At 61.7% G+C, this 20,535-nt stretch overlaps 1 protein-coding gene across 1 annotated transcript in view; it reads left to right on the top strand.

The window, feature by feature from the left end:
* Positions 1-20,535, top strand: part of AGRN (agrin) — a 78,422-nt gene that overhangs the window by 44,121 nt on the left and 13,766 nt on the right. The window contains exons 5-21 of the mRNA XM_050714879.1: positions 4,538-4,753; positions 5,684-5,908; positions 6,765-6,989; positions 7,094-7,300; positions 11,119-11,340; positions 12,570-12,764; positions 13,358-13,558; positions 14,827-14,972; positions 15,104-15,209; positions 15,420-15,533; positions 16,831-16,995; positions 17,546-17,689; positions 17,863-17,987; positions 18,272-18,377; positions 18,556-18,942; positions 19,031-19,165; positions 20,368-20,495. Coding sequence (XP_050570836.1) covers positions 4,538-4,753; positions 5,684-5,908; positions 6,765-6,989; positions 7,094-7,300; positions 11,119-11,340; positions 12,570-12,764; positions 13,358-13,558; positions 14,827-14,972; positions 15,104-15,209; positions 15,420-15,533; positions 16,831-16,995; positions 17,546-17,689; positions 17,863-17,987; positions 18,272-18,377; positions 18,556-18,942; positions 19,031-19,165; positions 20,368-20,495 — 3,047 coding nt within the window. The remainder of the gene's footprint in view (positions 1-4,537; positions 4,754-5,683; positions 5,909-6,764; positions 6,990-7,093; positions 7,301-11,118; positions 11,341-12,569; positions 12,765-13,357; positions 13,559-14,826; positions 14,973-15,103; positions 15,210-15,419; positions 15,534-16,830; positions 16,996-17,545; positions 17,690-17,862; positions 17,988-18,271; positions 18,378-18,555; positions 18,943-19,030; positions 19,166-20,367; positions 20,496-20,535) is intronic.

Genomic DNA, 20,535 nt, shown 5'->3' with positions numbered 1-20,535 from the left:
GCCCCCTGGCTGTGGTCCTGGAGGAGATGCTTGGCTTCCCCAAGCTCCGTTGTGTCTGGAGCTGTGCAAGCACGCTCCTCGGGGAGCTGAGAGCATCACAGGGCTTCCCAAACGGGATGCCTGCCGCTCTCCCTGCTATTCTTTAGGACCTTCCCTTCTCAAAACACACCGGCTGGGAAACTTCGGGTGCTTCGGGGACTCGTTCTGGCGGCCGTGAGGGGACCACGGTATGGCAGCGGTGGCGTGGCCACGAAGACGTGCCCAGCGCCGCGAGCGCAGGGGAGCGCAGTCCTCCCCGTGCCGCCTCCCGGGGCCGTAATTAATATTGCTGGCAGGGAGGGGGGGGCCCGGCGAGCAGTCGATGCGCACCAGATGAGCGGCGCGGCGGGAGCGCCAGCCTCGCCGATCTCCATGGCAACGTGCGCCGGGCTCATGCAGAATTAATGCCGGCCCTCGCCGCCCCGACACGCGCGCACCGCTCCGGCCCCGGCCTCCCTTCCCATCCCAGCGCCAGCTCTGTCCCGCTTTGGGCTTGCTCCCCCCCTGTCCTGTGTTTTATTTTGTGCCGGTGACGTCCACGCGCTGGACCACGGCGGGTTTTTGCTCGCTGAAATCGCCTGGTGGAGCGTCCTCCCCTCTCCAAACAGAAGCCCCCGGGGATTTACGGTGCATCTGCTCTCGCCCTTTGCTGTTGCGCCTGCTGCCGCCGTGCTCGTGTTGGCAGCCCCTTCAAAGCATATCCTCAACACGCTGAAAGAATCACAGAGGCTGGAAAGGACCTTCCAGACCACCAAGTCCAGCCATCAGCCTGACCTGCGGTGTCCCATCACTGAGCCACGTCCCTTAGTGCCACGTCCCCACCTCCCTGAAATGCCCCCAGGGCTGGGGGCTCCACCATCCCAATGCCCGACCGCCCTCCCCAGGAGGAGATTCGCTCCAGGAGCGCTGTGAGCACTTCTTGCCTGCCCCACGAAGGCAGCTTCACCTCTGCCACGTAGGTATTTGGCAAGGACAGCTGGTTTTGGGATGTGGCACGTCACCAGGGTGTCCCCACGATGGTGCTCGGTGGGGTGCAGCCTCCTGCACCTTTGCAGGCATCGCCCCAGGGATGTGGGGGGGACCCGGCTGTGCAGGAAACAACCCCCGCATGCTGCTGCTCAGGTGTTGGTTTCTTTTTCTTCTCTACTCAGTGGAAAAGAGCAATTTTGACATTAAAATGTTTCTCCACTTTAATAACAATAATCGTAAACGTAATGCGAATGCTTGGGGCTTATTAGGTAGAGCTCTTCACCTCGAGATCTCAAAGCACTTGACAAAGGCAGCTTGCTGTTTATCCCCACTACTGGTAGCGAGTTATTTACCTACTGACATCAGGGACTCGATGATTATTATTATCCACGTCTCTTTTTCTTTTTTTGCAAATAGGAGAACCAAGGCATTTCCACAGGCAGCTCTGTGTGTGTGCCCCCATCCTCCCTCGCCCCGGACCCCCCCGGGTGCCACCCCCTGCTCTGCACTGCTCGGAGCAAAGGCCAGATGCTTTGGCCCCGCTCCCCTTCCCCAATTAGCCAGCGGTTGGAAAACCCCTCATTTTACTCTGTGTGTCCAAGCGGAGCTCTGATCTCCTACAAACCCTTCCTGCTTCGCGCCCTGTCCTCCCGCGGGCACCACGCTGGTTGGGCCGGGCGCGCTTCAGCCTGCCTTATTTGTACCAAACACCTTCTGCTCTCCCACTCCTCTTCAGCAGGTGCACCTCTTATTATTGTTATTACGGTTATTGTTGTTATTGCTTATTATCCTATTTCTGCTCCGGTGCTGCTAAGAGACGGAGAGGGGCTTGGCTGCCGTTCGGCGCGGTTGCAGCGAGCCAAGCCCTGCCTTTTGTTCCGCACGGCTGAGCGGTGCAAAGACACCTCGCCGGGGCTGCTCCTCGCCCTCCTCGAGAGCTTCGAGGTGCTTGGGAAGGAGGAAAACCCCTCTGAATCCCAACCTCCCACCCCATGGAAGGGGAATTGAGGCGTTTTGGTTTGTTCGGGCCGGTTCTGAGCTTGCACCACCCGAGCGCATTGCGGTGTCGGGTGGGTGAGCTTTAAAAATCTCCTTCTGGGAATGACCAGGCTCCCTCACCGGAGGCACTGGTGATGATTAGAAGTGAGAGAAACCCAAACAGCCAATTTGCCCACCACAATTTGTTTCTGGTTTGAAGCATTTATGTATGTCTTGCTTTGTTTCTTGGCCCGAACACAGAAAATCAGCGATGCGGGGTCCCCGTCCGCAGCGTGCCCCGGTGCTTGGCCCTGCTGTGCCCCACCGCCCTGTGCTGCCCTGGTGGCTTTGGGGACACCCAGGGCTTTGTCCCCAAACAGTGAGTGCCTGGCAGCCTGGGGTATGCGGTGATGGAGCTCACAGGAATGGGAATTACCTCCCTCTTAGGGCCAGGAGGTAAATAAATGCCCTTTATCACCTCTTTAGTTTGTATGTTGGGAACATGGTTTCAGGTGGAGGAGTAGACAGAGATCTCGGTTCCGATAAACCGTCCGCTTTCCTTCTGTGACCTGACCCGATTAACTTTGTGGCCTTTTTGTCTTTTACCACTGCTTTTATCACTTCAAACCAAGACCTTAAATACACATGGGCGACCCATGTACAAAGCGGATCGCTCAGAGAGTTTGGCTCCAAATCCGAATTAACGACCCCTGAAGTTCCTTCGGAGAAGGGTCGAGGCCATTGGCGGTGGTTTAACCCCTCCAGAGGTCCTGTCTGACGGGGACACCTTGCTGCTGGCACGGTGGGGACGGAGGGAGAGGCGGGAGGGATGTGCGAGCTGCGGGGAGAGGCAGCACCCGAAAACAGCACCAAGCGTGGTAGCACCGGGCTTCGGAAACGCTCGGGGATGCCTTAAATTGGGCTCCGCCAAAACTTCCTCCGATTCAGTGGGAGCAGAAGTAGGGCAGCTTTGGAAACCCTTCCTTCTTTGGAAACCCTTCCCTCTCCTTTTTAATGATCCGAGGTGAAAGGCAGGAGCAGAAGAGGTCAAGAAATTAGAGAGCTGCCGCTGCCACCTCCTTTAAAATTTTGGGCACCCTTCCCTTCTTGCTTTCCCGGTCTGTCTGTGTGATGCTGGAGCTGGTGCATCCCGAAAAGCCGGGCAGAGCATCCATGGGCTCCTGCTATGTTTTTAATCCTGCTCCATCCCTCCAGAACAGCACCGTGGTGCAAAGCACGTGGGGTTTTGCCCCATGGATTTATCTATGAGGAGGCTCAGGGTTGGTTTGCCTTGCGTGGGGAGTTCTTTTAGTCGATGTAAGTGAAGGCTGCGTGACGCGTGTGTGTTTTAATGATTCCTTTTGAGAGGATAAATGATGCTGGCGGGCACTGCTCCTTTGGGGCAGAAATCGAGGTATGGTGCGGGAAGGAGCCCTGCCCCTCTGGATCCCTCCTGGATCCCCTGGGGATCCCTCCTGGATCCCCAGCCTGTGCTGCCCGTGGGGTGGTTTGATGTCCCTGGGGCACATCTCCAAGCCCTCCAGCTGCCCTCCAGCTCCTCATCAGGGCGCAGCAAAGCTTGGTCACGCTCCTGCTCCGTGCCCCTGGTGCCGTGGGGAAGGGGACAGGATGGGTCCCCGCGTGTCCTGCCGCTCGCATCCCTCCCTGTCCTCCCCTGCACTTCTAGAGCTCAGAGCTCAACAGGCTTATCTGTATTTAAAAGAAAAAACAGAAGGGAGAGAGAAAGAGCAGCAATGGCAAGAGCGGGAGAGACTATCCAGAGCGCTTCATAAAAATGATAAATTGCTTTTAGATATTGGGCAGGAGAGAAAGAGAGTTCTTCTTTATTTGATGATATTAGTCTCTTAGTGGCGCATTGTTGCTGTGCATATGAGCTCAAAAATCTCAAGGCGGTTGAAGGCAAATGCCCGGGAATTGAAGTGTAAATGAGCCACTGTCGAGCTCATTTTATTTTGCCTTTTACGACTCCTTGTTCTGCCATTATGTAGGTCAGGCTCCATCTCCAACGCAGGCTATGCGCGAGGTGCGCGGCGCTGGCACCAAGCTCGGGTGTCCCTGGCTCCCTGTCTCACCTGCACCGGCTGGGTTTGGGGATACCCGTCCTCTCCCTCCCTTCCTCCCCCCGAGCGTAAAAACGCCATTCCCTGCTGCATTTGCAATTCAGATGCTGAACTGGTCTGCACTGGCTGCTCTGATTAGTGGAGGTGATAAGAAATTCGTGCCGCTCCTCTCGGAGAGACTCCAGCCACGGGCTTGAGCTGCTTTGCATGAACGGCACCGAATAAAGCAGCGTGTGCAGGGCGATGCGTCCCACGCGAGGATATTTTCCTTTCCATCCCTTGACGTTCCTTTTCCCGCTGGCTGTCGACGAGGTGACGTTTGGAGATGGCACCCTCCTCCTCGCCCCGCGCCCAGAGCATCCTCTGCCATCCCCAACCCGGTCCCTGGTGGGCTGCGGCCCCCCCGAGCCGGGCTCTGCCCCACGTCTCGGGCGTGCTGTGCCTCAGGTGTCCCCCGTCTGTGTCCCCAGCCTGCCGAGGGATGCTGTGCGGGTTCGGGGCGGTGTGCGAGAGGAGCCCCGCCGACCCCTCCCAGGCCTCCTGCGTCTGCAAGAAGACTGCGTGCCCCGTGGTGGTGGCTCCCGTCTGCGGCTCCGACTACTCCACCTACAGCAACGAGTGCGAGCTGGAGAAAGCCCAGTGCAACCAGCAGAGGCGCATCAAGGTCATCAGCAAGGGACCCTGCGGTGAGCACCGCGCCGGGGCTGGGGCCAGGAGGCGAGGGGTGTGCAGGGACGGCGATGCTTCCGACCCTATGGCCATGCTCGGGTGCTGGGGATGCTCTTGGGTGGCTGGGCACGGACCCGCGGGGAAAAGATGAGGAGAGAAACACCAACAGGGTGTAAGAAGCAGGCACGCTGATGTCCCAAGGGCGTTCTGGAGATGCGGACCCGCTGGGAGCAGCCCCCTCGCAGCCAGCTCAGCCTCCCCGCCGCGCCTCACCCCTGCGGCGGCGTGCGCACAGGCTGGGTGGGCTGATGAAAGCCCTTCCCCTGGCTGGCATTCACCAGCTGGGAGCAGAGAGCTGTGTAAATGAGACCCCAACCTCCTCGTCTGCGAGTAAATTAACTTGACCTTTCTCGCACGCGGCGCGCTTGGCTTGCAATAAATCCGCACCCGGCTCCCCTGCCGGGGCGCTCGGTAGAGGAGGGGAGAGCACCGGGTGATTTATTTAAAATCATCATCATAAAAAAGTGATGAATTTAAAAAAAAAAAAAAAAAAAAAAAAGAGCTGGCAAACAAACTCTGGCAATCCCCTGGCGGGGAGGAAATTGCTCCTTAAGCTCTTCCTCTAATTACAGCACACGGGAGGCACCTCAAGGACCCTCGTGCTGGAGCAGGAGGCTCTCGGGGCTCGTGGAGGGCGAGGGGCTGGCGGTGAGGGGGCTGGGGGTGTGGCGAGCAGGGGCTGAGCTCCCTGTCCCTGCTTGCTGTGGGTCAGGACCAGTTCCCCAGGCTCAGCACCGGGGTGGATGCCACAGCTCCAGGGACGGACACTGCCTCCAGCACCCCCCGGATCCAAGCGAAGGATGCTGGGTCCAAGCTTTAATGCTCGGGGTTATCGAGGCAGGCGTGGGGGAAATGTTGGCGATGCTCACACCCCGTCCTCCCCCCAGGCTCCAAGGACCCCTGCGCCGAGGTGACGTGCAGCTTCGGCAGCACGTGCGTGCGCTCGGCCGACGGCCAGGGGGCCAAGTGCGTGTGCCCCGCGTCCTGCAGCGGCGTGGCCGAGAGCGTCGTCTGCGGCAGCGACGGCAAGGACTACCGCAGCGAGTGCGACCTCAACAAGCACGCCTGCGACAAGCAGGAGAACGTCTTCAAGAAGTTTGACGGAGCCTGCGGTGAGTCCCCAGCCCTTGGTGGGCATCGCGTGAAATTTTTTGTGTGTGCCAGGAGAAGTAGAGGCATGGTCGGGGGGGGAAATTCAGCGGTCCTGCCACTCCAAGGATGCTTCTCGCTCTTTGTCTAGCGATGGGTGCTCCTAATTAAAAGCAACTGTGCTCGTTAGGAAAGCCGTGAGATCACCAGGCCACGTGCCAGGCCCCGTTTGTCCCTGGGGGAAGGTGTGGGAGTGTGTTGGGGCAGGCTGCAGACCTGAAATTCGCATCGATTGCTCAGCCCCAAGTAGGGCGACCGGGTGCGAGTGGGAGGCGCGACAGAGCTGGTGTCACCCTGGGTGCTCCCGGTTTCTGGGGCAGAGGGGAGGCCCGGAGCATCGCGGTTCCTTTCAGCTCCTCCTCTGTTTTGTTGGCAGTCAGCAGAAATTCAGGTGGCCTGGGCTGGGCTGGAGGTCCTGGGATGGGATGGGATGGGATGGGATGGGATGGGATGGGATGGGATGGGATGAGCTGTGTGGCACGAGGGTGCCCTGCAAGGTCGGGGAGAGAGTGGGTAGGGCAGGTGATAAATTCGGGGATTTCATAGAATAGGATTAAAGGGTGGAAACACTCAAAAATCAAAAAGCTCATCCCATCCATGGTCACCTTGGGTAGGGTGCGTGTCCCCAGTGAGCAACTCTGAGCGACACGAGCCCCCATAGACGTGGGTCTTGGGGAGGGGAGACCAGCACCCTGAACCCCAACGGGGACACCCAGGGGTGCGTGGGGCTGGGGGGGCACTTCGGAAGCACCCCCCTGGGCAGGATTCGAGCGTGCCTGACCGCCTGCTCTCCTCCTCCTCCTCCCCATCTCCGTGCAGACCCCTGCAAGGGCATCCTCAACGACATGAACCGCGTGTGCCGCGTGAACCCCCGCACCCGGAGGGCCGACCTGCTCCCCCGCCCCGAGAACTGCCCCCCGAAACGGGAGCCCGTGTGCGGGGACGACGGGGTGACGTACGACAACGAGTGCGTGATGGGGCGCTCGGGGGCCCTGCGGGGGCTGGACATCCAGAAGGTGCGATCGGGGCAGTGCCAGCACCAGGGTGAGTACCCCAGCCCCCTGGGGAACGGGAGCACTCGTCCTTCGTCCTCTCCCCGTGCTCTCCATCCTCGAGGCGAGCCCTGCAGCCGAATTCCCTTCTTGCAGACAAATGCAAGGACGAGTGCAAGTTCAACGGGGTCTGCCTGAACCGCCGCGGCACCGCCCGCTGCTCCTGCGAGCGCCTCTCCTGCGACGGCGCCTACCGGCCGCTCTGCGCCCGCGACGGCCGCACCTACGGCAACGAGTGCGAGCGCCAGAAAGCCGAGTGCCAGCAGAAGGCTGCCATCCCCGTCAAGCACAGCGGACCCTGTGGTAAGCACCGGTGCCGCCGGGCCGCCCGCCCGCACCTCTCGTTCCCGTCCCAGCAGCCCCGTCCCGGGGCTGGTGCTGGGACGCAGCAGGTGAGTGGTGTGGCTGGGTGCCCACCTCGGAGCGATGCCCTCGGTTTTACGGCCGGCCAGCCCCCAGTTATCGGCTCCTCGTGCTCTTTTTGCCTTCCAGCAGCCAAGTGTCCCGTGTCTGTGTGTGTTTCTGTGTTCCTCCTTGCTCTGTCTCTCTCCGCTGTGCTCGCTAGCGCGGGAGCACCCGAGCGATGTCCACCAGCTCCTCTCATCCACCACCTCCACCACCCACGGCCCCATCACCGGGCGTGTCCCGTGCAGCCCACCCCGCTCATTCCTCCCCCCCAGGGTAGTGCCAGACCCCGAGCTCCTGCCATGCTTCCCCTCCATGCCCACCTCTCTCGGCTCCAGGTCCTCTCCTGCAGGATCCGGCCCCAGCGCTCCCGCTCTCCGGAGGTCTCAGCGTGGCTCTGTCACATCTCTGGGAGAAGCTTTTGACCTTTCCAATGGAAACATGTCTTATAGGAGGGGGTTTCAGGGCCCTAGGATGTTGGGAACATCCGATTTTAAAATTTTTGCATGGAAAAATGAAGAAGGTCGAACACCGGGTTGGTTTGCATGAGTTCGAAGGACCGGTCGTTTCAGCCTGGCTTTGATTTTACCGGAGGTTCAGGACGTCGTTCTAAGCTGATGTTTTATGAGGGATCAGGCGCTTCAAACCTCCTGAAGCACTTGGAAATTCCGCCCGGTGTTTTGGGTCTGTTCTGCTGGCTTTGCGCTCCCGCGCTAGGTTTTAATCCTGCCAGGCCCAGCTGCTGGAGAATTGCTTGTCAGGCTCCCAAAATCCCACTCAATGTAATGACGACTGTTATTTTTAACCACCCATCTCAGCATGTTTCTGGCTTTCGGATGCTTCTGAGTCAGGTCCCCGGGTCCTTTGTACGAGGAGGGCAGCAAGGGCGCTTTTCTGCCTCCCCGTGTCCCTGGTGTGGGAGGAGGAGGAGGATGGGGACAAAGCAGGGTGCGAGGTGCCCACGGCCAGCGTTGGAGGAGCTGTTGTGTTCAGCTGGGCTTGTAAGGCACCCCATATTTCGAGGAAAAGCAGAGGGGGGATTGCTGGGAGTTGCCCTGCTCCCCGGCTGGCATCCTTTGCGCCACGTCCGTGGAGTGAGGCCAGCAGACAGCGGGATGCGGTCCCTGCGCATCCGTTTTTTCCCCTCTCAATCGTATTCTCAGTTATTTAATCCCTCCTCCCAGGTGCACACATCTGGCAGCAGCTGTGTGCTGGTGGGGTGGGAGCCCTTTGTCCTCGGGATGCAGGGTCCTTGGGCTTCGGGGTCCTTGGGATGCAGGCTCCTTGGGATTCAGGGTCCTTGGGATGCCAGGGCAGGGCAGGACTCGAGGAAACCCAGCGAGCAGGGCAGGCTGAGGATGCTGCCAGCTCTGCCTGCATCCAGCACCCACAGAGGTGAACCCAGCCCAGGTGTCCACAGCTCCCTTTTTGGAGGCCACAGGGGGCTGCCAGAGGGAATTGAAGCGCAGACCATTCAAACGGCAGCAATGTTTGAATCTCTCCCACACACCTCATCAACTCTTAAGCCCAGCCGTTGTCTTTTCCAGCAGCAAGGCAAAGAGGCAAAGCCAAGCACAACAGCCCAGACCCTGCTTTGGATCCTTCCCTGCTTTCACCCCCTGACGGGGCAGCTGAGGAAGGAGGGCTGGGACGAGGCCGGTGTGGACAGGAGGTGGAGGGAAGGTGTCTGGAGTTGCATCTGTCTTTTCCTCCCTGCCTCTTTTTGCTCTCTTTCCCCTCCGCTCTCTCTCTTTCCTCTTTCGTCTGTGTCTTGTGTTTTACAGCGTTGCCTGTTTGGAGGAAGGAACTGTGTCCTCGCAGCACCCTTCTGCTCCCTACCCGGACATCTCTGCTAGGAGGTCGGCTTTCTCCCCTTCTCCGTAGCCAGTGGCAGCCCTGGCCTCTCCCCGCTGCTCCCTTCCTCTCCAGTTTTGCTTAAGAGCCCCTGGGACGGAGAGGTTCCCCCGGTTTCGCCCCCATCCCCATGCCCCGCACACCTCTCACCGGGACGGAGACACCCAGCGGGGTCTCGGCTGCTGCTGGCTGTGCCTTGACCCTTAGGGGCAAATGAGAGTGGGTTTGGCAAGACCCCCCCTCCTCTGCAAGCCCCGCTCTGGCCGATCCATCCCTCTGGACTGCTCCTGGTTGAGTTTCCCTCTCCTTTTGCCCCCCTTTTCCCTCCTGCTCCTTCCTGCGCTCGTCCCCTTGCTCCCCGCAGTGATTTGCGCTCACCGGGGTGGCCCCGGCGCAGGGGCTGCGGCCCCCCAGCACCCAGCAAAGCACCGCGGGCCCCTTTTTGGCAGCACCGAGGAGCTGGCTGCGCTCACGTGTGGTTCTTCCCCAGGAAAACCCCGTTACGGCCCCACAAAGCTGGCGATGGAGCCCGTTGGGTGTGATGCCAGGGGTCGTGCACAGCTTTGGAGCTGCTTACCTCTTCCCAGCCCCAGGCTTGCAGGAGGGCTCGGGGTCCCCAGCTACGGGGGCTTGGTTAGGGCTCTGCAAAGCTCGCCAGCAGCTATGGGATCGTGCCCTTGGGTGTGGAACGGGCGCTGTGCTTTTGGGCTCTTTCTCCATACAAGCACGCTGCCTCTTGGGTGTTTGGGGGCTGTGCCTACGGTACGGGTGCTTTGTTTTGCTTTTAAATGGACCACAAGCAGGAGACGTGAGCAGCATCACAGCTCGTAAACCCCGTAATTCCCCGCAGGGAAATTGAGGACAGGTGGAAAGGCAGGGTCCAAGCAGTGACCCCATGCCCGAATCATCCCCCTGCTCCTTTGCTCTGAGCTCTGACTTGGCAGGGACAGCCCAAAGAGAAAAAATTCAAGATCCCAAATTGGGACTGACTGGTGCCCCCGTTCCGGGCTGGTTTCTCGCTGGCTGACAGCACGCAGCCAAGCTCCAGAGGGCTCAAACCTTGGTCCTGCCCTGCAGCTGCATCCCCTTGTGCCCAGCAGGGGAGGAAAACCAGCACCCCCGGGCCCTGCCGGCAGCTGGGGGGGCTCTGCCTGGCCCCCCGCCCCCTGCCTGCCCCGCTGCTCCTCGCCACGGGGGCCGCGCTGCGTCTGTGCCTGCATCCATCTCACCCCTGTCTGTCCCCACATCCTTCCTCTCGCTGTGTCCTCGTTCAGTCCACGTCCTTTCCTCGCCCCATGTCCTCGGGGATTTTCTCTTGGGTGCCGGGAAAGGGTCCCCAAGCAGCGCCGGCTCAGCCCTGGCACCGTCTCCAAACCTCCCCGGCTGCGCGGGGCGAGGGGTGCTGGCTGCTGGCAAAGGGGAGCCCGCAGCCTGTGCTGCCCACCCCCCCCCCCCCCCCCCCCGCAGAACGATGCCTCCCGATGCCAGGGAGACCCCAACATCGGGGGGGGGGGCTCAGAAAGCCATAAAAAATCTGTGGGGCTGATCAGAGCCTGGCTCCCTCCTCAAGGGGCGTGGGACGGAGGAGAGCAGCCGGGTGCGCGGGGAGAAGACCTCGTGCCTGCTTCCTACCCCAAACCTCCGCCGAGCATGGGGGGGGGATGCTGAGCCGGGCATGCGGGGGGGGCACGGGTGGAGCGGGGGCTGCCGCGAGGCCAGGATCTCTGTGCGATTGCCACGGCATTTTGGGGAGGCAGGGGGGTGCTGGAGATGCTGGCATGCCTCGCCGTGCACCGTGCCCGGGGATGCTCGGCACGCAGCGGTCTGATCCCGGCGCCCCGTCTCTCCTGTCCCCTCTGCAGACCTGGGCACCCCCAGCCCCTGCGTGAGCGTGGAGTGCACCTTCGGGGCCACGTGCGTGGTGAAGAACCAGGAGCCCGTGTGTGAGTGCCAGCAGGTGTGCCAGGGCCGCTACGACCCCGTCTGCGGCAGCGACAACCGCACCTACGGCAACCCCTGCGAGCTCGACTCCATGGCCTGCGTCCTCAGGAGGGAGATCAGGGTGAAGCACAAGGGGCCCTGCGGTAAGGAGCCAGCCTCTCGGTGCTCCCGGTGGGGCTGCTTGGGTGCATTTGTGCTTTGGGTGCTGCTGTGCACGGGGAAAGGAGGGGAGAGTGGCGTCGGTGTGCGTCCTCGCCCCCGGACGATGCTGCTGGACGGTTTGGGGTGCAGTGAGCTCGCCCCCGGAGGGTGCAGGATCCGTCCTCTTTCGTAGCAAGAGCTCTCCTTGCGTGTGCAATCGAGCCCCACGTGCAGCTCTTCCATCTGCAAGCTCTCTGCTCGTGCCAGCGCAGCTTTGCCAGGCAGAAAGCGTTTGCACACAGGCACAGCGCTCAGCCCATCGCGCAATCTGCCGGGGTGCGCGGGCAGGGCTGGGCTCCTGCACTTTTGTCAAAATACTGCTGTTTTGCCCTCAATCTGCAGGGCGGGGGGCGGGAGCCCTGTCTTTGTGCCTGCAGCTCGGTGTGGCACAGCCGTGGCGCTGCCTTGGTGCCTTCAAGTCATTTCCCCTTCCTGCTGGGTGAAAGGAAAATGAGAAAAAAAAAAACAACAAAAACAATCTGCAGGATCTCGGACCTGCACACGGGGAGCCTGCGGTGGATTTTGGAGCCCAGCCTGGTCCTGGGCTGGGGCTGTTCCCTTCCCTGCGTGAAACCAGCCTCTGGATTTCCCCCCGTGGGTGTAGCAGGCGGTGGTGTCACCTTTGTGTCACGTCCCCAGGAGTGCAGGGAGGTCCCGCAGGGCGGGCGGGCGCGCGGCCGCCCCAGGGTGCTGGGCGGGGAGGCAGCGGTGCCCCTGGGGAGCACCTGCTCCCCGTTTTGGGAAGCAAATTGGCTTCGGGGCTTGCAGCCAAACCTCCCACCCTGCTGCCTTCCCATGTTCGAGTCCTGCCTCCCCTGCCCCCTGGGAGCCCAGGGGCTGCGCCCCGCACCCCGCAGCCGCCGCTGATTTATCAATCCCCTAATTGCGCTCGGCCCCGCGCCCTCTCCCGCCTCCTATTTAGCCGTAACAGCTTCCAGCGCCGGGGATATTTCATCACGGTTACTCCTGGCCCTGACGGCTTTTACCAGCAGTTCCCCCCCCCCCCGCCTCCCCCAGCCTCACCTCCTGGCCCAGCGAGGACCTGCGCAGGCGAGGGGGCTGCAGCGGGGATTTTATTTCAGCTCGGAGCTTCATCGGAGAGCGATGCCCTCCCCGCTGCTCTAACCTGCTTTTTTTTTTTTTTTTTTTTTTTTCCTCCTCGCCCGTGCAGACCGCTGTGGCAAGTGCCAGTTCGGGGCCATCTGCGAGGCGGAGACGGGGAGGTGCGTGTGCCCCACGGAGTGCGTGCCCTCCTCGCAGCCCGTCTGCGGCACGGACGGCAACACCTACGGCAGCGAGTGCGAGCTCCACGTCCGGGCGTGCACGCAGCAGAAGAACATCTTGGTGGCCGCCCAAGGCGACTGCAGTGAGTCTGGCAAGGTCCCCTTCGTCCCTCTTCTCGCTCCTTTCGGTGGTGTTTTGGGGAGAGGATGGTCAGACCCCCCCCTTCCCTGCCCGCCCGGGGTGCCTGGGCATGGCCACCCGAGGCTCCCCGGGGTGTTTGTGGCCCTGTGGGGAGGCACCAGAGACACCCCGGGTTGGGGACGGGTGGCTTTCTGCTTTGTCTGAGCCGAGCGAGGAAATTGGGCTAAAAACACATTAATATGGGAAACCAAAATGGGAAGCACCAAGGGGCTGTTTGGTGGCACAGATTCCGGCAGCTTTCCCTTCCCTCCATCCCCGGGGGTTAATTCCTCTCTGCCTGCGTGTTCCCTCCCTACTCCCCATCCCGGGGAGCCGCCTGTGCTAATTTCTTAATGAATTAAAAGCCTTGCCTCGCTTCTTCATTAGAACAACGCGACACTTCGCTGAAAGCAGCGCTCGGAGCCCCATGAAACCCGCCCAGCCTGGCGCTGCGGGGCTGAGCGCGCAGACCCTCTCCAAATCCCGGAGAGGAGACTGGCGGAGCCTGACCCGCAGCGGGGAATTAACTGGGATTTCTCACCCGTGTCCCCACAGAGTCCTGCGGCAGCACGGTGTGCTCCTTCGGCAGCACGTGCGCGGGGGGCCAGTGCGTGTGCCCCCGCTGCGAGGGGCAGCCCCTGGGCCAGGTGTGCGGCACCGACGGGCTCACCTACGGCAACCGCTGCGAGCTGCGGGCGGCCGCCTGCCAGCGCCAGCAGAGCATCGAGGTGGCCAGGATGGGGCCGTGCGAGGACGGTAGGTTGCCGCCCCGCCCCGGGGCGATGCCGCCTCGTCGGCACGGAGATGTGTGGCTGCTTTAATTTCGTGCTCTCCTGGGTTTATTTTGGAGGAGCGGCAGCATTTTGGGTGGCAGGGCGCTGGGCTGCTGGCTCTGCGCGGGGTTGCTCCGCGTGGGGACCCTCCTGCGGGGTGCTCGAGGTCATTCTGCAATGCTCGTCACCCCCCTTCGGGGGATGATTTGTGCTCCCTGATGGTCCCAAATCCATTCCTCCACTGGGACCTTCCCAGCTGGGTTTGGGCAGCTGGGGAAAATCCACCCCCAGGCTGCTTTTTCCGAGTCCTTCCCAAAAAAAAAGCAGGGCAGAGCTGGGTAGGAGATCTGCTGTGGCATCCCCCATTGCTAGCCGTGATCCCGCTCCTTCAGCCCCATCCTTTACCCATCCCTGGGTGCTTTGGGAAAAGCACACCGGCACCCTCTGGAAGGAAGCTGGGAGCCCTCCGACTTGCTTTGCTGGTGCTCAGGACCTCCCGAGCCCCCCGTGGGGGTTAATGCTGGCTGAGAGCTTAAACCTCTCCTAAACCTGGCTGCTGGGACGTGCCAGCCCGGCCAGCTGAGCTTCCCCAGCTCGTTGCGCTGGAAAAAAGCCCTCAGAGCACGGCAGGGCTCGGGGAGACGGCGAGGCAGAGCACGGTGTTTGATCACGGCCCTCCTTCGGGAGCTGCAGGTTGATGTCCCCCTGGGAGAAGATCTTAAATAATTCTCTGTGTAATGCCAGCTCCCAGCCTTTGATCGCTCAATAAAAAGGGGCAGGTTTTCCTTTTTTGCTTTTTCACTTCACTTTTTTTCCCCCCTCCTTTTTTTTTTTTTTCTTTTTTTCTCCTTTTAATTAAAGAAGCCTTTGAAATCAGCAACATCTCTATTCTTGCTGCTGGAGCTCTGAGCATCTTTCAGAGAGGCAGCCAGGCCAGGGACAGGGTTTTTATGTTGTTTGTCTGCCGAGCCAGGAATTTGTGCCTGACTGGCCGTCGGAGCCAGCCCAGACCCCATCCCTCCCTCTGCCCTGCGTGTTTGCGGTGGCGGCAGCAGTCTCCCCACTGAGCTGAGGGAACGAGATGATCTCCAAAGGTCCCTTCCAAACTGACCTCTTCTGTAATTCTGTGCCTTTGAGGAGGTTAAACCTGCCGTGATGGGGATGGAGGGGGCTTTGAGGGGATGTCTTTTTCCCCCCAGCCCTGCCCTGGTGGCCGGGACCCCCTCTCACCCCAAATTTCTTCCGCTCCAGAGTGCGGCTCGGGGGGCTCGGGCTCCGGCGACGGGAGCGAGTGCGAGCAGGAGCGGTGCCGGCAGTACGGAGGCTGGTGGGACGAGGACGCGGAGGACGACCGCTGCGTGTGCGACTTCACCTGCCTGGCGGTGCCGCGCAGCCCGGTGAGCACGCCAGGCACTTCTGGGCTGGGTTTCTCCAGCCTGGTGGCTTCTCCATGTGCTTCCTGGGGCAGGAGAGGGGATCCTATGGACGGGGAACCTGCCCTGAGCAGCTCCCCGCTCTGTCCTGGCAGGTCTGTGGCTCTGACGGCGTGACCTACGCCAACGAGTGCGAGCTGAAGAAGACGCGGTGCGAAAAGCGCCAGGACCTCTACGTCACCAGCCAAGGAGCCTGCCGTGGTGAGACCCCGCAGCGGTGCCCTGGTGTCCCTGTTTTGTGCCCTGTCCTTCCCCTGGCCAAAGCCAGGACCTCCCATCACCCCTTCCCCAGCATCCCCGCGAGGACCCCGTGGCTTTGCAGGGATGCTGCCGGCTGCTCGATGCGTGCGCTGGCTGCGCTGCCCGGAGGCAGCCAAAATAACCCGCGTGCCTCTCTGCTTTCCTCCGCAGCCCTGGCCACCACCCCGCCGCCTCTCCTGGTGGTGCACTGCAGCCAGACCATCTACGGGTGCTGCCCGGACAACACCACCTTGGCGCTCGGCGTGGGCGCAGCGGGGTGCCCGAGTAAGTGATGGTCAGTTTTGGGGCACAGGGGGCCCTCAAAGGTGGATGGAAAGCAGGAGGGATCACAGGGAGGGGGTCCCTGGGGTCCCATCCCAGGCAAAATGAAGAAAGGTTGGCCCTCCCCGTTCCTCAGCTAGCGAGGGACTTCCAAAGGCTCAAAAAGCCTCCGTTTGTCCCCAGCTCCACAGGCAGCATGTGCGCATGGAGGTGTGCGCGCGCACCCTTCGCCATCTCCTAGCAGTGACCTTCCAGGTCTAAGCCCCCTGTAATTCAGGAAGGTTGCTGAGGACTTGCCTGGTGCCGAGCCCGTGCTGGACGCGGCAGAAGGTGCCCCAGGGGCCAGGCCGTGCCCTTTTGTGCCTTCATCCCATCGCTTGCAGCTCGGGCTGAGCAACAAGAGCGATGCTGGGCTCCGCGTGCTGCAGCCTGAGCTGGGGCAGTGCCCTTAGGTTCCCCCGCGGACCTTCACCCCGGGACCTGTAGCTACTTGGTGACACCGTGCAGGGAGCTGAGCTGGCAAATGTTTCATTAATATTTATTAAATAATTACCGGAGGCAGGGCTTGAGCAGAAGGCTTGAGCAGAAGGAGGTTTTGAGAGGCATTAGCAAGCTGTTAACAGCTGAGGCTGCGACCGCCTGTCAGGGAAACCCATCGCCCCGCGGAGACGTGACTCAAGCCATGCCTGGGCCTGGCTAATGCCTGCCCGATGAGGATGTAGCGCTGCTTAATGTACCAGATAATTTAAAAAGCAGCAGCGTTCAGCCGCTGTCTCTTCCTGGGGCCAGCCCAGACAGAGGGAGCAGGTCGGGAAGGAGACGGAGCGTCTCGCCTTCGGCATCGCCCTGGTGGCTCATAGTGATGCTCCTGTGCGTCCCTGGACGTCCTGTCCCCTGCCCTTCCACCCATGGGGACAGCTTCCCACCTCCCGTTCCACCCATACGGGATCCCGCTGGTTTCTGTCCCACCTGTGTTGCTCTCCAGCTCTGTCCCGTGCCCCCTTTCCGCCTCTCCCTGGGGATTAAGGCGGCGCCTCTCCGTCCATCTTCGGATCGCTTCCCTCCACCGAGTTCCCAATTAATGAATTAATAATAAACCCCTAAGAGCTTCCTCTCCCTTTGATGTCGAAGCGAGAGGAGCCGTAGATGAGAGCAAAGCAAGCGGGTCCCTCCCTGGAGGTCCTGCCCCTTGCAGCTGGAGCAGGAGGAGGCTTTCAGCAGCGCGGGTGGCTCCGTGCTCCCCGCGGTGGCTCCCGTCCTTGGCCGGGATTTATCCTCACGCCCTCTCTTTTGCTCGCAGGCACCTGCCAGTGCAACCCTTACGGCTCCTACGGGGGGGCCTGCGACCCCGCCACGGGGCAGTGCTCCTGCAAGCCAGGCGTGGGGGGCCTCAAGTGCGACCGCTGCGAGCCCGGCTTCTGGAATTTCCGCGGCATCGTCACCGACAGCAAGAGCGGCTGCACGCGTGAGTGCCGGCACACCTTGTCCTGGGTCTCCTGCTGTTGGCAAGGCTCTGGGCGCTGTGGGGTCATTGTGCCATTTAAAACTGGGAACCCTAATGCTGGTGCTGTGGAGCTGGCTGTTTCTGCAAAGAAACTCTCCGCAGGGACCGTGGTTTTGCCCATTTCTTGCTGAAATCGCGGGGAGCTGGGTGATGGACACGGTGCCGCTGTAGGGTAGGGAGGATGCTCAGTGCTCCAGGCAAGCTCCTGGCTTCCTCCCCGGCCCCAGGAGCACCGGCACGCCAGGATTCAGTAGGTGATCGATGCCAGAAAGCTAAAGCTAGAAACAAGCAGGCTGCTTTGTACCTGCACTGCTGAAACGGCTCCCCGAGCGCGTACCTCGTTCGCTCTTACCTGGAGGCTTTAAATCCGAGCCTCTGGGTCAGGGAGCACAGGGTAGCAGCCGGCGTCTTGGTCGTCCCCGCATCCTTCTCCTCATTTTTTGGAGGATTGACTGCTGCCAGCCCCCCAGCCCCACCAGAACAACCTTTTCTTTTTCCCCTCCCCGCCCAGCCTGTAACTGCGACCCGGTGGGCTCGGTGCGCGACGACTGCGAGCAGATGACGGGGCTGTGCTCCTGCAAGACGGGAATCACCGGCATGAAGTGCAACCAGTGCCCCAACGGCAGCAAGCTGGGCATGACCGGCTGCGAGAAAGGTGCGGGAGCCACGGGCCAGAGGGACACGTGGGGACAGAAGTGCTGCTCTGCTGAGTCCCTGGGAGGAGAGAGGGGGTTGGATCCAGCATAGCCTCTTGGCTTTGATTATTGGCTTGTTTTAAGATTGGCACACACTTTTTATCGTCTTTTCCTCCTCCTCTCCCTACCCCAGACCCATCGGCCCCCAAATCCTGCGAGGAAATGAGCTGCGAGTTCGGCGCCTCCTGCGTGGAGGTGAACGGCTTTGCGCACTGCGAGTGCCCGTCCCCGCTCTGCTCCGAGGCCAACATGACCAAGGTTGGGGGCATCGCCGAGGGGCTCAGCTGGGCTGCGGGCGCAGGGACGCGTGGCAGGGTTGGTGGTGCCAGGCCCGGGACTTCGAGGTCTCCCCCTGCCCACCAGGAGCAGGCACTGTCCTCGCCGCGTGGTTTGGGGACGTGCCAGTCGTGGGCATCCCCAGCATCAGGCGTCGGTGGCACCTCTGAGCTGCTCTGCTCCAGGGAATTCGGGGACAGGTTTATTTTGCCCAGGGTTTAGCAGAGAACAGACGCAGCTCACGCCTTGCTCCGTTGCCCTGCTAGGTGTGTGGCTCCGATGGTGTCACCTACGGGGACCAGTGCCAGCTGCAGACCATCGCGTGCCGGCAGGGGCAGCTCATCACGGTGAAGCATGCGGGGCAGTGCCACGGTGAGTGCCTGCTGTCCCCAGCGCCGGGACAGGGCCACCTCCGTGCCCTGAGGCTGCTCCCAGCCCCGGGGCTGCCTCCTCCTGCACTGCCCGTGCTTTGCACTGTGCATCCCAGCATCACGGACAGCATTTCCCAAACCTGCCCTTCCTCACCTCGTTCTCTCGCTGCTCCTCGCAGAGTCCATCACCCACACGAGCCACTCGGCGCCTCCCACGCCGCTGCCCACCGTCCCCTTGGACAAACTCATCCTTCCTCCGCCGCTGCAGCTGAGCACCCGGGCTCCAGAGCCCACCGAGCTGGCCAGCAGCCCCCCGCTGACGGAAGAAGCCAAGCCCACCCCAAGAGCTCACCCTACGACGAGGCGCATCACCACGGCCAGGCCGGCCACCACGCCCTGGATGACCCACGGGGTGGCGAAGACCACCGTCCGCCCTCTGGCCACTTCTCCGGTGGTCCTGGCCACCACCCAGCCTGCCTACGTGGAATCGGGCAGCGCCGAGGGCAGCGGGGACCAAGAGATGGGCACCAGCGGAGACCAGGAGGCCAGCGGGGCCGGCTCCGCTGGTGAGCGGGCACTTCGGGGCTCAGGAGCTCAGCATCCCCGTGGTTTAACAGATTTGAGGTCCTTAAGGTTCTCCTTTGTGCCCTGCAGGGGAAGAGGAGGTGGAAGAAAGCCAGGTAACCCCCACGCCAGCCATCGAGAGGGCAACGTGCTACAACGCCCCGCTCGGGTGCTGCTCCGACGGCAAGACGGCCGCCGCCGACGCAGAGGGGAGCAACTGTCCGGGTGAGTCGGTCCTCGGGGCTGGGCGCCCTTTGCGGGGCTTTGAGTCAGGCTGAGCTCTTCCAGGTCCCGAGCTGGTGCCGGCGGGGTTGTCCACGTGGATGTGCTGGAGCCGTGGTGGCCAGCAGGCGTTGCGTTCCCTGCCACGGTCCCCAGCGGCCAGCCACGTGTGCACTCGGTGGTTTTCTTCATTTACATGAACACTTTTTCCCTCGAATATCACAGCCTTCAAACTTTCACCAGGTTTTTTTTTTTTTTTCTCGCCCAGGCTTCTGCGCGTTCCTGGCGCGCAGGGGGATGAGGGAATTGGTTGGATTCCCGTTTTACCTGGTGTGAGGGCTGCAGAGGGAGCTGGGCTTAGCAGGACCAGCCCAGTGCCAGGACAGGAGGGAGAGCCGCTGGGGTGCTGGTGACTGGCGCTGGGCTCCCCAGGGGTGTGCGCTGCTGTTCCACGGTGTCCATGGCAAGGAGACGCAGAGACACCTGTGCTCATCCAGAGTATTGGCCCCCATGTTCATGCATTTGCCCTAAAAATGCTGCATTGGGGCAATTTCCCAGGTGTCTCCTCTTTGAGGTCCTCCTAACCGGCCCTATACCCTTGGGCATCCCCTTTTCCTTTGGACCCCGCAAAAGGACCTCTGAAACTCTTTATCCACTTACCCCCCCCCCAGCAGGGATCTCCTTGAGGCAGCTCCGACAGCTTCCCAGGAAGGCACCCACACCTCGGGGAGGTTTTGAGGTTTCTCCAGGCTGGCCACAGCCTGCTGGCGGGGTCTCCCCGCGCCTCTCCCGGCCCAGAGCCCGCGTTTCGCCCCGCGTTGCATGCGCGCGTCCGATCCTGCCGCGTTGACCTGTGTGCTGCTCTGGCTAACGTCTTTCTCTTGTTACTCAGCCGGTGCAGGGGGGCTGCTGCTCTCTCCGGGCCGGAGCTCAGAGGAAACCGTATGGTAAAAGCTGCCATCTCCAGCCTGGTCTTTGCCATCCGCTCCAGCACCCTCTGATACTAATCCTCCATGGCGCTCTCCCAGACCCATCCAGACTAACCCCGACACTGGCACTACCCGCACACTGCCATCCCCCGTGCCCCGTGCCCCCCGCCCCCCCCCAGGGACTCGAAACGCTCCTCGCGGCTCTCAGCCCCACGCCTGCCCCCTCCCCGCGAGCCGACTAAAGGGCTTTGTCTTGTCTGCCCTCCCTCCCCTTAGCTACCAAAGTCTTCCAAGGAGTGCTCATCTTGGAGGAGGTGGAAGGCCAGGAGCTCTTCTACACCCCCGAGATGGCTGACCCCAAGTCGGAGCTCTTCGGGGAGACGGCCAGGAGCATCGAGAGCGCGGTGAGTCCTCGGCGCGGGGTCAGAAGGCTGCCGAGGGCCT

Source organism: Cygnus atratus, chromosome 21 (assembly GCF_013377495.2).
Source record: "Cygnus atratus isolate AKBS03 ecotype Queensland, Australia chromosome 21, CAtr_DNAZoo_HiC_assembly, whole genome shotgun sequence".
Classification (NCBI taxonomy): Eukaryota; Metazoa; Chordata; class Aves; order Anseriformes; family Anatidae; genus Cygnus; species Cygnus atratus.
The sequence above is the reverse complement of the archived record's forward strand: the minus strand, read 5'-3'. Positions and strand labels throughout refer to the sequence as shown.